This window comes from Pseudopipra pipra, chromosome Z (genome assembly GCF_036250125.1).
Source record: "Pseudopipra pipra isolate bDixPip1 chromosome Z, bDixPip1.hap1, whole genome shotgun sequence".
NCBI lineage: Eukaryota > Metazoa > Chordata > Aves > Passeriformes > Pipridae > Pseudopipra > Pseudopipra pipra.
In genome coordinates, this window is record NC_087581.1 from 66,230,645 (window position 1) to 66,246,811 (window position 16,167).

The window sequence follows — 16,167 nt, forward strand, 5'->3', positions numbered from 1 at the left end:
TCACCAGCCGTGAGGAGAAAACAAGCCGTAGACTCGCAGGTGGAGGAACCTCAGGGCCGGGCCGGGGCGCGCTGCCCGAGGCTGCCGGGGCCGCCGGGCGCTCCCATGGGCAAGGCGCTCCCGGCGGGCCGGGATCCCCGCCAGCCCCGGGCAGCGCTGGGCCGGGCGCGGCGGGCCGGGACATGGCGCGGCGGGCGGGAGGCTCCGTGGCCGATGAACTGGCCAACGCCGCCGCCCGCGGGGACCTGCAGAGGCTCAGGGAGCTGCTGGACGGCGCGGCGGACCCCAACGCCGTCAACTCCTACGGCAGGACCCCCATCCAGGTAGGGAGGTGGGGTGCGGGCGGCGGGATGGGGGCAGCGGCCCCTCAGTGCCCTGCCCGAGGGACGGCGAAGGCAGCTCCGGGGCAGCCTCTCGGGGGGGCCGCCCCACGACGGCCGCGCTCGGCTGCTGTCGAGGCGACGCTGCGGTTCTTCTCGCCTGTCTGGGAAGGAGAAAGTCTGTGACGGCCGCAACAGAGAGGTTTTAGTCTTAGCAACCCTTGACTTTATTTGAACCGAGATAGGATGACTCAAAACCGAGAACTTTAATGCTCATATAGCAATAAACGTGCAATAGAACGTAACAACTCCCGTTTGCAGAAATAATCACGTTTTTGTCATAGCTCGTCTTCTGCTTTATATGCCTGTCAGTATTTTTTCCTCCTCTTTCCCATGGAACAAAAAAAAGTATATTCGTTGACTCTCACGAACAGAAACACCCGGTTGCGATAGCCTTGCCCGGCAGGCGCTGCAGGTAGATAGCGAGCAGTCTCTGTGGGGCTCAGTATGCCTATTTTACAGTCGCGTGAACGTGTATGTAAACGTAGTGCCCGCAGATGTAGTAGATGTTAAATTTATAAAAGCCGAGGTTATTTCCGAGGTTGTTCTAGACAGCTTTTTCTTAAATTTTAAAAATAAAACGAAACTGAAATAATCTGAGAAGCTATATTTAAGTTTTACTGGCAGTGCTTGCGAAACTCTCTCCCACAAAATGTCGGTGCAGCCTTTCACTCGAAACAGGTATCTGTTGCCGTCCTCCACTGTATTTTTTTAATTATTTTTTTTTTCACTTTTGAGCGGCAGGGATTTAGATCCTGTGCTGAACGCACTACCAGGTGCGCTGGGGGAAACGCAGCTTAGAAAACGACGAGCCCAAAGAGAGGGGCTCCCCGGAACTTTGGTACTGCAGTGGACACCGGGGTCGGGCAAAAGGTGAATTTTGAGATTCTCACGAGGGTGAGAGAAGCGCGGGCGCGGCGCCGCAGATTAAGGAGAGTTCTCTGCATATACGTCTGCCCTTGGCAAGGACCGTCTGGAGAAGTGTCACGGACGGGAGTGGGACGACGGCCGTCCCCGCTACGGTTCCACGGTGGCCGTTGCAAAGCGACCTGGAACTCGCTCTGTTCTTGTGAGGGTGTGCCGCGAGAAGGGCGACCCTCCTCCCCCGCTCCGTCTGCCCCGACCCTATGGCCCCCCTGCCGCCTCCTGTCGCGGAACAGCCCTGGTGTGCACCCGCACACCCTGACTCCGACGGAGGTCCCGCACCTCTCTGCCCCACCTGTCCCGTGGCATGGATAAGCAGGGTTTCTCCCTGCGATGCAACCCTCCCGACGGGTCCATGCTCTCCACCGTTCGTGGCGCCTCTGGAGCCGATCTCTACGCCTCATCCGCGTATTTTCTTCTTTCCACGGAGAATCATCGTTTCTTCAGGGCCGAGCGAGAAAGCCTGGGGGCTGCGAGCAGGCGCTGACGCTGTCTCTCCCCGCAGGTGATGATGCTGGGCAGCCCGCGGGTGGCCGAGCTGCTGCTGCAGCGCGGAGCCGACCCCAACCGCCCCGACCCGAGCACCGGCTGCCTCCCGGCGCACGACGCGGCCCGCGCCGGCTTTCTGGAGACGCTGGCGGCGCTGCACCGGGCCGGGGCGCGCCTCGACCAGCCCGACGGCCGCGGCCGCCTCCCGCTCGACGTGGCGGCGGGGGGCCCGCACGGAGCGGTGGGCCGATACTTGCGCCACCCGCCCCCCGCGCCTGACCTCTCCCGGGGCAATTCCCGCCCCAAAATTATGCTCGCGCCCGCCTCGGGAGACACCAAGTCGAGCAGCACTCGTGCCATGCTCTGAATAACCCCCGAATCGCTGGGATGCACGAAGGACAATACTCTTTGCTCGTGCCTGTGTATTATCTTGCCCTGGACGTACTACGGCCCTCCACAGGCCCCTATTTTCGTGCAGGAGGCCAAATATTATGAAGAGAAATATAAAAATGTGAAGTATGAAGTAAGAAAATACTAAATGTGAAAATATTAAATAGCAAATATGAAATAGCCAATATGAAATAGGAAATATTAAATGGGGAATATTATATGTGAAAATATTAAATAGGAAATATTAAATATGAAGGAAAACCCCCACACAGAGCTGGTACTATAAACTGTTCATGTTTTGACGGCACCACGTCTGGGCTTTATGTTTACCCTCATCCCCGGGGCTCCGCACTCATACTTGCCAGCCCTCCGTCTGAAGAGGACGGGAGGGGCTCCGAGCTCTCCCTGTCCAATTTCGGTTACACGGAACTCAAGGGGCGCTGCCTCTCTCTCTAGCAAAACCGGCCGGGACAGCCGGGAATCGGCGCTTCCTGGTGCCATTGCGGCTTTGGCAAATACCTTCGCAGAACGACGTAGGATGCTGTGCATGTTTGTACATGCATCTTCGGTGCATCCGTTGCTCTTGTTGTGAAAGTTGCAGACATGGGACCTAGAAGGAGAAAATGAACTGAGATTTGTGTCTCTGCAAGCCCTCTACAGTCCCCACTTGAAGTACTCGTTTTAACGACTTGCAAGCGACGTCCCCTGAGTTATAGAACCTTGGAAAAAATCATGTTAGTTGCAAAACCAAGGCGACCAGGAACGAAAAATTAGAAATCATACACCCCAACTCAATTCCAGGGCTTACCAAGCTGCTTGCAGGTGAGCAGTTTACGTTTAGTAAAGAAAAAAGCAAGCCGTTTTAACAGCTGTGCTGCTGGATTAGAATCTACGGGAGCAGATAAATTATCTGAGAGTCTATCCGTTTCACTGAGTGCCCCAGCACGGGGAAGTTGGGTGTGAGCACCCCACAGAAAATGTACAACGACAGCCCACCCTCTACTGAGGGGAAGCCAAAGGCTGGGGAAACCCTCTGCCACCGTGGTGGGTCCCAAACCATCAGGGGCTCTGTAGGAGAGCACGGGCAGCAGCGAGCAGGGTGGTGAGGCAGGCGATGGGGACCGTGCTCCCAGCTTGTGCTGAATGAGTGGGAGACCTTGCCTCCCTCCTGAGACCCCACGCCGGGCTGCACCTGCTTGTCCTATGCCTTAGGGACTGAGAAAAGGAAGCAAGGCAAGGCAGCTGGAGAGCTCAGATGTCATTCCCCAGAGCAAATCCTAGGCACTTTGCAGACCTACCTACAGAGAATTAAAGGGAAAAAAAGTTTATTTTCGTTTTGCATTCCTACTGATTGTCCAACTCTTAGATAGTTCATAAACAATAAAAAATATGTATACACTTTTTAAAAAGCGTGTTGGAATATGTTATTTATTGTAGTGTAAATTCGTACAATGCATGCTTCATAATTATGTTGTATAAGTTGGTATGCTATAAAATATTTAGTTATGCCATTTACGTACAAAATACATCTATGCAATACCTATATAAAATATATGTGATATGCACATACATTAAGAATTTTATGATCATGTATCAGCCTTATGTATTAGCTTATCAACTATTTTATATGTAATATGTTTATGTTTAATTACAAAAAATATGCATATAAAATATCTACGAAAAAATTACACTGTATTTGAAATATATATAATAATATTTATAATACCTTATAAAAACTTGTTTATTATGGGAATGCCTAGAACATATATTTTATACATATCTTTAAATAGAAAAAATATAACATTACAGTATGCAATTATAACGCCATATTAAATTATTCTGTATTCTATCTTAGAGCATGGCATAGCTGTAAACAAATCAAGCACAACACTGGGGATGCAGCAGTTAGATGCCTGTATCCCATGCCTGTGGGAACCAGAGTGGAGCTGGGACCAGATATAGAGACAGGACAAAGCTAGAGCCTGACCATCCTCTTTATAGAACAATAAGGTTCTATTAAACTGCACTTCCAACTTCAATTAGACCAGTATTTCTGTTTTAAATGGTCTTTTTCTCCAATAACCAGATTAATTTAAATTTTTTAGTATTTCCATTAGGGCTTATGAAATTACAGCAGCAACAACTAAATATTATATTATTATTGTTACTAATGTTGTTCTTTAAGTTGGCAGAAAAATAACAGAATTTGCTAGGCTGGCTGCACCAAACGAGCAGAGTATGCCCTCAAAAGCCAACAGGGCTAAATACCTAATTGCTATAAATCTGCTTCATGCCATAGGTTCGGAGGCTCTGCCCGGGAGAGGCCCACGGTGAGGGATACTCACTCCTTGAAAGGATGGAGGTCCCGGCGTGATCTGGCTCGGCTGCGGGAGCTTCCACAGGCACCTTTTCTTCTGGCAGCCACGTCGGCACCAGGGCTTTTCCTCTCGGAAAAGAAGAATAGTAGCTGTTAACAGCAAATAGCAGCAGCAATACGCATATCGAGAAAGCCCTCAAAGCACTACGTTTAACGTGGCAGATTAGTGCGTTTTTTATTTTTAATATCGCCGCTGTAATCGAATACGTGTGTGCGCACACTCCCCACCCTCTGCAGCAGGGTTTGCGCCCTGTGCACGACGAGATGCTCCCCGGCCCCTGATCGGCCATGCATTCAGCGTTGGTGGGTATTTGGTTTCTATTGCCAAAACCGTAGATTCATCCTCTCACCTCCGCTCCGGCACCTGCATCACGCAGCCAGGCAGGCAATTTATTTCTCTCAATTTTGCCTTGCCTGTCGGGGAGTAGTAGCCATGGCAGAGAGAAGTGAAGGATGGGGTGGGGGCGGGGAGAGAGAAGAAAGAAAAGAATAAAAGTGTCTCGCGAAGAGATGCTTTCACTTCGAAATGGCTGATTTCACTCACCCACTTCCCAGGCTTGAAATCGGACTCGGTCCAGAAGAAACCATTACCGGCTTTTCATAATTGGCAGTGTTGTTAGCGTTACTCCATGCCGAGGCAGAAGAAGGAAACTTCTGTTGACATCGGAGTTATTGCTGTTTGTCAGGCCGAGAGAAGGAGGTGTTTGTTGGGGGGAGGGGGGGGTGTTGCACACGCCTATGTTCACCATCCCTTCCAGGGACTGCCGCTCTGCCTCCCCTCCCGGCGCCTTCCCCGCGGCTCCCCACAGTCCCGGAGCCGTCCCGAGCCTCCGCCCAGCCGCCTCTAGCCATGTCCAGCCGAACCGGGCCCGGCCGCCACTGGGAAGGTCGAAGACCAACCAACAGGAACGACACTCTCCCTGCCCATCACCGTTCTCCACGCCTGGCATGGAGGTACCCTGCACCCGGGAGGGGGGATGTTCAGGCAGATGGGCTCCCAGGGTGGGGGGCGGGCCAGGCGGGTAGCGATAACTCCCAGAGAGCCTCCACCGGGCGGCGGAGCTGGCTCGGCACCGGCTGTCGAGGGGCTCGGCAGCCCTCCGGTGTTTCCTGGGAGCTGGCCTGGGAAGGGAGCGCCGGCAGGTTGATCGGGGCTTCTGGGCGAACCCCCTGCTGCTCCCCCGCCCCGCTCCAGAACTTCACCCGTCAAAAGGAAAGCAAGGCGGTCCGACCCCGCGGAGCATGGCCGGGGAGAAAGTCCAGGGGCTGGCGGGGCAGTCGTTCATTACCCGTTTCGTTGACCGGCGGGGGGAAAGCGAGACTTTATTTTTTTTCCATTTATTTTTTCTTCCCCTCGCTCCGCTACGCAACGGTCCCGCGTCGCGTTCAAATGGCCATGTGACAAGGAAATAGCTGCTCGCCCGGGCCAATACTGGCCCGCGCATTTAAAGCGGCAGGGATCCGCTAGCCGGCCCCGGGGGGCCCGGCTCGGCGCTCCGAGCCGCCGCTGGCCCCCTTCCCGTCGGGCTTTTTCCGAGAAGAGAGAGATCCGAAAGCAATCAAACAGCAAGAAAAAAACCCCAAACAAATAACACCCGTTCCCAAACAGAGAGGGAGGCCGTTTGTTTGGAGGGGCAGACCGGAGGGAGGGCAAGGACATGTCGTCAAGGCTTTATTTGAAAGCAGGCGAGCGCCCTGCGATTGGCCGGTCTCCACGCCCGTTTGGTGGCGGTGCTCCCCGGGGCCAGGCAGTGGGAGGGGAGACGAGGCAGCGGTCTCCCCCGTCCCCATCCCCCGCCGCCAGTCTTCCTTCGCCCGCTTTCGAGGCGGGAGCCATCATCATGGGAGGAGTTTAAGAGCGGGGTGTAGGGGAGGGGTGGGAAGGGGAGGGAGGTAAAGCGAAATGGGGACTCGAAATTAGGCAAACGGAAGAGACAAAAAAAAAAAAAAAAAGAAAAAAAAAAGGGGAGAAAAAAAAAAAAGAAATAAAGTCCTCTCCAATGAATGGAGGGTGAGAGGGCCGATTCACCGGTGGGGCCCCGCCGGGGAGGTATTTGTTATGTGAGGCGCAGGCGGCTTCCCCGCATCCATGACTCCCCGGATAAGGTGCACCATCCACTTTCGGCGCGCTCGCAGCCGGCCCCGGGCCCGGGCTCTGGGCCGGTTCATCCTCCGCCGCATTTTCGGAGCGCTGGGGCGGCGTTGGCCGCCACGCCTCGCCCTGTTGCTGGTCCTGCGGCGGAGGCGCCGCAGGAGCCCCCGGCCCAGGTAGGACCCGGGAGCGGGGCTGTTCGGGGGGCGGCGGGTGGTCCCCGGTGGGCGCGGGCGGCCCGACGGGGCGACAGGAGCAGGAGGCGGCAGCCCGGCCCCGGTGGCAGTGCCGCGGAGCCCCCTCCGTGCCATATGCTCAGATTCCACCGTGATCACGTTAGATTTGTACAGGCGGGGGTTTTCTGTCCGTGTATTATTATTTTTAACTTTTTCCTTCCCCCCCCCCTTCCCCCCCAACGCAGTTGAAAATGTCAGGTTCTTGAAAAGTTGCTGTAACTTTTTTCTGCCTTTTCCCTCACTTCCTGAGAAGTTTTCTCTATGGCTAATTAAGAAAATATAAACCCACTATCCCTTATCAACTTTTGTAGACAGTTCCTTGCAAATAAGGAACATAGCTACTGCTCTGAAGAGAGAAAATGGCCACTGTTTTCCGAGCGTGCATTACTTTCCACTCTTATAAATGAGAGTGAAATGCAGTGGCCTACTTTGCCTTCCCTTGCTGTTACAAAAATATGGGAAATAAGGGTCAGAGCGGCCAAGCAGCATCAGAAGGAGTAACTAAAATACTCACATATTGAGACCTTGAGAAACATCCGAGGCTCAGGCATTTTTAGAGACTTTTTCCCTATTGTAGAATGCAAAATCAGATTGTTGTGGACCTGCAGGGTACACTTTAAGCGTTAGTCATCACACATAATTAGACATACAATGAAACTAAAGTAAATATTCATTTTGATGTGTATTTGGGGATTGTTCTGCAAAGTCATCACAGAGGCTTGTTAGAGAGCCCACAACCTCCTCTAACCCAGAGTACAGACTAGAAAAGAACAAAGGTAGAAGAGAAGAATAATAGAAATATTTTCTGCAAAATATCTTCAAAAATAGAGATAATTTATTTTATATATATGTAAATAGATGTATAAAAAATTAAACCTTTCAAACTATGGGACTCAGGGCATGGAGATAAAATAATTAAGTTTCCCAGCTTCAGTCTCTGGTTAGATCTCTTCCAGTGCTTTTCAAATAGCAAGTGTGGGTACATACGCAGACACACAAACACACACACACATACAAAATATATATACACGTATTTATATATATATAAATCAGAAACTATATCCAGTTTTTCTTGTTGCTTTCAAAAGCCTCATTTCTTGCTTTTGTAGTAGGCCTCATTTCTTCATCTTACACTAAATGGAGGAAAAAGAAACTATAAACTCTGGCTGACATGAAATGCACGAATCTCAAATAAAAACATAAGTATGAAGGTGCTGATTATTTCGAAGTAAATTTGCTGTAGCAAGGACAGAATTCTCTCATGGATCCAGAAGTGTGGCTATTATTTTTTCTCTCTATTTCTATGCTTGCTGTAAATACAGCTACTTTATTTTCCCCTTCCCCCAAGGTTCTAATCAGGGAGATCGAGTTTGTCTAAAATGATACTTAGATCTAGACTACAAATCTTATTTTGAAGGGCCTGGGATGGGGTAAGACAAATGTGTGTGCTTAATCTAAAAAAAAAAAAAAAAAAAAAAAAAAAAAAAGCTAAGAAAAATACAACAGTTGGGGGATATTTTTACAGCTATTTAGGGCAGCACATAATGAAGCTGTGGCTGTCCCGTCTCTGGAAGTGTCCGAGGCTAGACTGGATGGGTCGTTGAAAAATCTGATGTAGAGGAAGGGAGGGGGTGTGAGGGGAGCTGTAGGGGGAAAGTGTGTGTGTGTGTGTAACTAGGTTCTCTCTCCCTCCCAAGCTTAACCATTCCATGACTATGAAATTGACTCTGTGAAGTATCTATTATTGGAGGTTGTTTGAGTTGGGAGGGGGGGTGGTTTTGGCTTTGTTTTTTGGGGGGTATTTTTTGATCATTTTCGATCATTTCCATGTTCGATGGAAACCCTCATAGCATGACTTCTGAAGGACTAAAATTAAAATGATAGATATTCCTGTTCTTACCCAGTGTGTGTAATCAGGATAATTATCTTCACAAATACACTGACATTTTAAGCTGAAGAGTAAATCAATACTGTTAAACTATTTCTGTGCATCGGTATTACTTCATTTTTAGCATAACTCCAAATAACTCTTTCCCTTACCTTCCTTTAAGTATAAAACAGGTTATTTTCATGCAACCTCTCCATTGTAACACCTACTCCAGCCTCTCCTGAACATTTTTTATGTATTTACTAGCTAGGAAATTGCAATTTAATGTTCTTTACAGTTTGACTCTTTGTAGTATTTAATTAACCACTGAACTTATTACCAAAATGTTTGTTAGATGATAACTCATGTAAATGTTTTTAATTATTTTTTATTGCTGTTAAAAGCTTTAAACAGTGCATAAGATGGCTGCCTATATTAACTGAAAACTACCTTTTCCGTCCTGCATGCTATTAGTAAAACATCTCAGAACAATTTGCAAGATTGGTGTACTACAGTATTAAAATGGATCTCTTGTCAGTGAAAAGATCTGTATGGCTGAACAGTGATTCTAAAAATAAATAAGAGCAGAAATGTAGGACAGGGACTCCACTTAATATGATACTTTTTTTTCTCCCCATGAAAATATAAATATCTTCACAGTAAGGGTTGTTGGGGAGAGAAGTTGGATTTTTCTCCCTTCCCCCAAGATGTAAGTGAAATACAGTGGTCTTTTTCAAAACTCCCTAGCTCAGGCTCTGTTATTATTTCCCTAATTTCAGATATGACCGTGTGTTGTTATGTTTTGATTAATTTGAGGTTCTTTGTTGGTACTAGAATTGTGAGAAAATATAAGATTTGCTTTTTGGAGGGGAAAAATCGCATGATTTCAATCATGTAATTTAAAATCTTCTAATAGTTTGTTAAGTGACTTGAAGAGTCAGTAGTGTTAGCACGGGTCAGTGTTTTGGGGTTTTTTATGCCATACTGCAATTTCGTAGCTTTTAGCATTACCGGGGTGGGGGGGGGGGGGGCAGATGGGGATACAGGCAGGCCTCTGACTCCTCTAATAACGTCTTCACTTGCAAAATACACGTGTGTGTATTTTTTCCTATCCTTATCTATTCAGAAAAAACAGGTATTCATATATTTATACACACAGATGCATAAAATCCAGTATCGATATTATTTCACAGAAAGCAAGATTAGCCAGTGATAACCTGCAATCCTGCCACACTTCAATATTGTTTTGAAATTTTAAGACACCATACAGACATAACCAAAGAGGTTTTCTCCTTGGATTTATCTCTACATGGCTATCATTCATGTTGGAGAGGGCAAGAAGGACCAGAGGGGACTTTGCCTGTTGGGTGGGGAATTCTCTTTATTTCTTAGACTTTACAGACTTTTAAAAAATCCACTTTTAAATTTTTTTTGTTGATTTTTTTTTAATTATTATTTGGATTTAATCGCCCGCGTGTCCCGGGGGTCACTCCGCACTATGCACTGAAGAGAAACCACGGTGTGGGGGAGCCTGTCCCAGTGACCGCCCAGCAAGGGTCTCACCCCACACAAGCCCCCTCGAAATACTGCAGCCTCATCTTGCAATGCCACTTGCCCGAGAAACTTTGTGACGGAGGCTTAGAAGGCCGCCAAATGAAGAAATTTCAGTGAACGTCTGACTTATGAATTTAGGGCTAAATTTTTGTTTATTTCTCCTCATCCAAGAATGTCTCTGCCTTTCGGCTACCGGTACATCTAGACATAAAATCGCCGGGTTTCCCCTCCAGCTACACAGGGCTGTTTGTGTGCCCGAGCGGTGGCGGGGGGAGGTTAACGCCGAAGGGCACAGAGATGTATCTGCACGGCAGACACTCTTTCTGTGGCACCACACTGGTCTTCAGCAATTAAAAAAAGATTAGGGAACTGACATTGGAAGGGGCGGGGCGGGGGGGGGGGGGAAGGGGGAAAAAAAGAAAAAAAAAAACCTAAAAGACGTCCTTATTCCCCTTGCCTTTTACCCACGTCTGTCCGGAACTTCGAGGTGAGAGAATAAAAGCTTCACGCCGCTGGTCGTGGGTGCCGATCCCCCGCTCCCCTCCGACGCGGGGCGGGAGGGGTTGCTTGGAGCGGGGGTATGTGTCACGGACGTCCTCAGGGACGGGGAGATGGACAGGCAAGGGGAGGGACCAGGTGCTTGGATTTTAAGAACCCTCATAACTGAAAGGCCAGGCTCTGCCTAGAGCCGCACCTTACCCCGGAGGGCTACCGCTGCGGTTTTCCTGCCCGCGGGAGTCTTCGGCAGGGCCGGCTTAAGCGGTCCTCTTCTGCCCGGTGTCATGAGGTGGATCGCAGACTTCCTAGGGGCACGGCTCCCTTTCTCATTCGGTCCGCCTGCTCCCGGCCGGCGCGGGTAGTAGGGAGGGACCCCCGACCCACTTCTCGGAGGGGCTCGGGCAGGGCAGGGCAGGGCAGGGCCCCCTTTCGGACGCAGAAACCAAATCCATCCCTCGTACAAAAGCCCCTTTCTGTCCCGGAAAGGCTCTGGTCCGTCGTTCCCTCTTCGTGTCGTCGTACCCCCGAGTTAGATACTCGTGGGGCGCGTCCCACCTGCCCGCGTCGAGGCAGCTGCCACCATCCCGGGCAGCCTGGAGAAGCCATTTGCCCCCCTCGCCTCCCTTCGCAACCGGCCCCATTATGGAGAGGGTGTGGGGCCGCAGCCTCATCCCCTTCTTTCTCCTGTACGGACGGAATCCCCCGCGGGAGCCGCCCCGCACTCCAGGTGCGGGTGAAACCCGCTCCCCTGCCGACGTGCTGTACTGGCCCCGGCTCTCGGATTGCGGACCAGGCTGCCGGTATCCCGCGGTCCTTCGCCAGCCTCCCCGTGCCCCCCCAGCCGGGCGAGGTTCGTGCATTTCACCGCAGCCGCCAGGAGCGCTGGGAAGCGGGAGCGAGCGGACGCCGCAGTGGGTGTGAGTGGCGCGGGAGGCGGGCCCGGAGCCGTGCCCGCGGCCCGGGGGCCCCTGCCTGGGAGTGCGAGGGGGGCAGTCGCTGCTCTTGGGAAAGGAGGAGCTGCGTTGTCGCCACGGGCGAGGTCGCAGCCAGCAGAGCCAGAAAGCCAGGGCCGGCCGTGCGGCTCGGGTGGGCGGGGGGCGATGGAGGGGTCCCCCCGGGGAGACGGCGATCGGCTGTGCACCGCCGCCGCCCGCGGGGACCGCGAGGAGGTGCGGAAGCTACTGGACGCAGGCGTGGATCCCAACGCGACCAACTGCTTTGGGAGAACCCCGCTCCAGGTACGGAGCATGGGGGGGGGGTGCGGGGGAGCAGCCAGATTGCGGGGGTAAGATGTGCTCCGCCACGCCAGCGAGGAGGGGGGGATATTTTGGATTTCGAATGAATTTTTATTGTTATGATCGGAACCGTACTCCAGACGCAGCTGGATACAAACGGGTGCTTTTCTTAACCCCTGCCATTCTGAGAATACAAGATGGATTTTAGAGGGGAACCGCTGGCAGTAAAACGAATTATGCGAGGGGGTACTTAAAAGGAGAAGTGAGACTGCAAAATCCTCTTCCAGTTGGGTTTGGGGAGCTGACTGCACTTTGAGCAACTTTTCTTGTTTTTTGAAATATAGCCTGAATGTGTCTTTTTTCCCCCAAGGAAATCGAAGTAGAATCCCTTACTAATATATTGATGAGCAACATCAGCAGAGAAGGCGATGTATCAATTGTACTGATAGAAATTTTAACTTGAAACTAGGTATACATTAGTAGTCACCACTTTTTTTTTTTTTTTTTTTTTTTTAGTAGTAGTAATTTTAATATTTTCTATTCATCAATAGTGGTAGTATTCACTGATAGATATTGAAAGTACCCGTGTGTGGAGTTGCTTTCCAGGCATTTTGAGAGCTAAAATGTGTTCTATTAATCGACATACTTAAGTTAAAAGTTTTTACTGTTTATTGAACGATTAATGTACTGTGATTTAAGCTAGAGTTGTATGTCTCATGAAAAGAATTCTCGAGTTGTCATTTGAAGAGATATATTTAATGATTCATCAGCTAAGCTGAACAGCCATTTTGGTCTTTGCACTTTACAGGGAAAAGGAAATGTTTTTCTAAAGTAAGTTACTGAGAAAGGCTCTGAGAAAATTATTCGTTTTATTTCTGTTGTATGTTCAAATTCCTGATGGAAAGAATCTCCAAATTCTTAGAAGTTTTCTCTTTCTTTCCCTCATTTCAGAGTGAGACTGGGTTCTGTTTCCCTTTTCAACACTTGCAAAATGTCTGACATTCTGATATGTGGACACTCTTTTTTTTTTCTGAAAAAATTTAAATCAGAAATTTATAAATGATTAAATTTATAAGCATTTTCAGACTTTGATTATAAATAAACACAATTATTTGAAGTGCATAAACAAAGTATTGAGAAAGAAAATAATGTGAAAAACCTTTTGTCTTAAGATCTTTTCCATGATGTTAAGTTGCAATTTATGGAGTTTAAAATTCCACTGAAAATGATCAGGACAATGATGGAAGTAAACACCCAAATGCAAATTTATTTTATTTGTTGGTTGATTGTTTGATTTTGTTCAATCGTGAATGATCAGACCTTGCAAAAAGTTTTTGCTAATGGCCGAAAAGCAAGATGTCTTTAGGAATTTGCCATCAGGAAAGTTTTATGCACTACTTATGAGCACCCAGCAACTTTCCTCACATTTCTGAAAAGAAGCCAAAGCTGAGAGAGAGAATGAAAAACAAAGAAAAACCATTTCGATCCAAAACTCAGGAGGAGAAAAATTGGAAAATTCAGCACCGGATGCCGAAAGGAACCACACACAGCTGCCTAGCCTGGCTTGCTGCGCTGGTAGTTGATAAATCAATAAGACATTCTAAGTGGCAGAAGCCTTAATGCAGGGCGGCTCAGGGCTTTCACAAAATACAGGATGTGTATGCATAATATAGAAATATATACATACATATATATATACACATATATACAGACTATTTATGTGTATAAATATATTTAATGAATTTTTAATATATGCGTGTGTATAAATCTACTTGTAGTACCTATATATACACTATTTATTATATAATAGGTGGTACATAGACGATATATATATTCGTGTGTATATATATGTGCACACATACCTAGCCGAGTCTGCATGTATGTATATATAATTTTACACACACTACAAGTACCATTTATACCATGGTATATATAAATGGCATAATATGTGAAAAAGAACATAAACATATGCAGAACCTAGTCTGGAAACCACACGCATCGTAGCTAGTATTTTTATATTTATTTATATAATCACGGACTATCTCGAGTTCAAGGGACCCGTATGGATCATCGCATACGGCTGTCAGTATTTATGCAGGTCACGACTACAAGTAGCCGACATAGGAGAATTATGCCCAAAAGAGACGCCAGTCCCGCCGCCGCCCGACCGCCAGCTCGACGCTGCGCCGGCGTCCACAGGCGCTGACACTGTCTCTCCCCGCAGGTGATGATGCTGGGCAGCCCGCGGGTGGCCGAGCTGCTGCTGCAGCGCGGAGCCGACCCCAACCGCCCCGACCCGAGCACCGGCTGCCTCCCGGCGCACGACGCGGCCCGCGCCGGCTTTCTGGAGACGCTGGCGGCGCTGCACCGGGCCGGGGCGCGCCTCGACCAGCCCGACGGCCGCGGCCGCCTCCCGCTCGACGTGGCGGCGGGGGGCCCGCACGGAGCGGTGGGACGATACCTGCGCCACCCGCCGCCCCTCCCGGGAGCCGGGAGGGCCGCCGAGGGGGCTGCGCGCTGACCCGCCCTCGGCCGCCCCCGCCGGCACCCTGTCCCCTCGAAGCCTGCGCCCATCTCCGCCGCGAGCATCCCAGCCGTCGAGTCACCCAGAGAGCGATCGCGGTTGGCGGCGCTACCGGTGTCCGACTGCTGGGAAGACCCTTCCTCTGTCCCGCTGCCCAGGGTTCCTCCCGCACGCCCCGGGCACCCCGTGTCCTGCTTCTGCGAGAAGACACGTGCTGCTCAATTTCCTGAGAAAAAAAGGAAAGAACTGAAACACTGCCAAGGCTAGCGCTCCTGCTCTGCCTCTCAGGCTCCCCGACGGGCAGAGCACAAGCAGCAAACCCTTCTCCTGTGCCTCGGGGGAGTGAGGGGGCGGTGGAAAAATCCGTCGTTTCCCCTCTCCATTTTTTTTATTACGATGAAGCTGCTTGGAGAAGTGAGAATGCTATGTTTCCCTTACCGGCTTGCTCACCGCCCTGCAAGGCTTTGCATTGTAGAGATACCTTGAGGTTCTTTTATGTTGTAGTGCTTTGAAATAGTGAACACTTCAGCCATCTCGTTTACAAATGTTCTCAATCTATAAATCTTTTCCCCTCATCAGCGCACTTAACTTAGAATTTTAATATTAGTATATAACATTGATTGAATGTTAAAATATTTAACACTGATAGACATCACAATTTGAGAACTACTACAAATATTTTGTATAGTTGCATTTGAGGAAGCCATCCATGTGAAAAAACAATTAGTGATCGCTTTGTTACTGTGTGTTTTTGCATTTGGAGGTACCCCATTCATTCAGAAGATTTGGGCAACGAGCTCCTTAATTTTAAGACAGCTTTCTGGGTCTCTAAATTAGATATTTGGAAAAAACAACAAATGACCGAGTTTGATTAAAAATCTGGATCTTTTCACACTTTTCGTTTTCTGTTTTTCCTACGGAATTTCCATTGCCTACCCAATGTTTGTACCACTTGCGTTCAACAAAATACCTGTTATTATTCAATATCAAAACATGAGATTGGCTTAAAAAACTTCACTCATAATGTTCAGCTATTAAATGGTTCTGCGTGCAGCACTATTCAGTGTTGGGCGGTGTTTTTTATTTCGCCTTCGTTTATTGCTTTCTTTTTTGGGGGGTCTGTGCATAAATTTGCATGGATACACACAGCACATTCACGCAGGTCAAATACACAGGGCTTTTCGCAGATGTGTATTACTTAAGCACATACACACGCAAGTTAAAATCATTAAAATCGTTCGTTTCCTTATTTAAAACAACACTTAGAGAGTAAAAGGAAAGTCCAACTGAACTTTGTACCTTTGCATGACTTACGATCTATTTTTAAGAGTAGGAGTTTTTTTCTTTTCCTGCCGAAAGAAGAATTGACAGGTGCTTACTGTGGAATGCACTGTTGGTGCATACTATGTCCAAGAGCTTTTTTTCAATCCCTGCAGGAAAGTTGGTGTCGGCATGCCGGTGTCCTGGAGCCTCCACTTTGGTCAGGGCATAGGTCTCGAAGAAGCACTAGACCCATTTCTTTAAAATAACAGCAGGGGTGGGGAGCCACTCTCCTCTCAAAAAGAAGGTTGTTTCCTAGCTCTTTGGGGGCCAAATGGAGA

At 49.1% G+C, this 16,167-nt stretch overlaps 2 protein-coding genes across 4 annotated transcripts; both read left to right on the plus strand.

Moving 5' to 3' along the window:
• Positions 1–7: 7 nt before the first annotated feature.
• Positions 8–4,714, plus strand: LOC135407899 (cyclin-dependent kinase 4 inhibitor B-like). Of its 2 annotated transcripts, XR_010427069.1 has the most exons (3): positions 8–323; positions 1,810–3,005; positions 4,483–4,714. XR_010427069.1 is itself a non-coding variant. In XM_064643337.1 (2 exons), the coding sequence occupies exons 1-2, from the start codon at positions 183–185 to the stop codon at positions 2,158–2,160; spliced, it is 492 nt and encodes a 163-aa protein (XP_064499407.1). In that variant the 5' UTR covers positions 8–182; the 3' UTR covers positions 2,161–3,592. The 2 variants fall into 2 exon arrangements, 1 of the variants encoding a protein (XP_064499407.1); XM_064643337.1 differs by lacking the exon at positions 4,483–4,714 and having other exon boundaries at positions 1,810–3,592.
• A 1,763-nt stretch (positions 4,715–6,477) lies between these two features.
• Positions 6,478–15,649, plus strand: LOC135407898 (cyclin-dependent kinase 4 inhibitor B-like). Of its 2 annotated transcripts, none has more exons than XM_064643335.1 (2): positions 6,478–6,828; positions 14,267–15,649. In XM_064643335.1, the coding sequence occupies exons 1-2, from the start codon at positions 6,565–6,567 to the stop codon at positions 14,561–14,563; spliced, it is 561 nt and encodes a 186-aa protein (XP_064499405.1). In that variant the 5' UTR covers positions 6,478–6,564; the 3' UTR covers positions 14,564–15,649. The 2 variants fall into 2 exon arrangements, with proteins under 2 accessions (XP_064499405.1, XP_064499406.1); XM_064643336.1 differs by lacking the exon at positions 6,478–6,828 and adding an exon at positions 11,868–12,045.
• The last annotated feature ends 518 nt before the right edge of the window (positions 15,650–16,167 follow it).

Bases quoted from the DNA above. Each gene is read 5' to 3' on its own strand.
- LOC135407898 (XM_064643335.1), top strand. From the start codon at position 6,565: ATGGAGGGTGAGAGGGCCGATTCACCGGTGGGGCCCCGCCGGGGAGGT. The intron at 6,829-14,266 runs GTAGGACCCGGG...CTCTCCCCGCAG, and splicing joins CGCAGGAGCCCCCGGCCCAG to GTGATGATGCTGGGCAGCCC.
- LOC135407899 (XM_064643337.1), top strand. From the start codon at position 183: ATGGCGCGGCGGGCGGGAGGCTCCGTGGCCGATGAACTGGCCAACGCC. The intron at 324-1,809 runs GTAGGGAGGTGG...CTCTCCCCGCAG, and splicing joins ACGGCAGGACCCCCATCCAG to GTGATGATGCTGGGCAGCCC.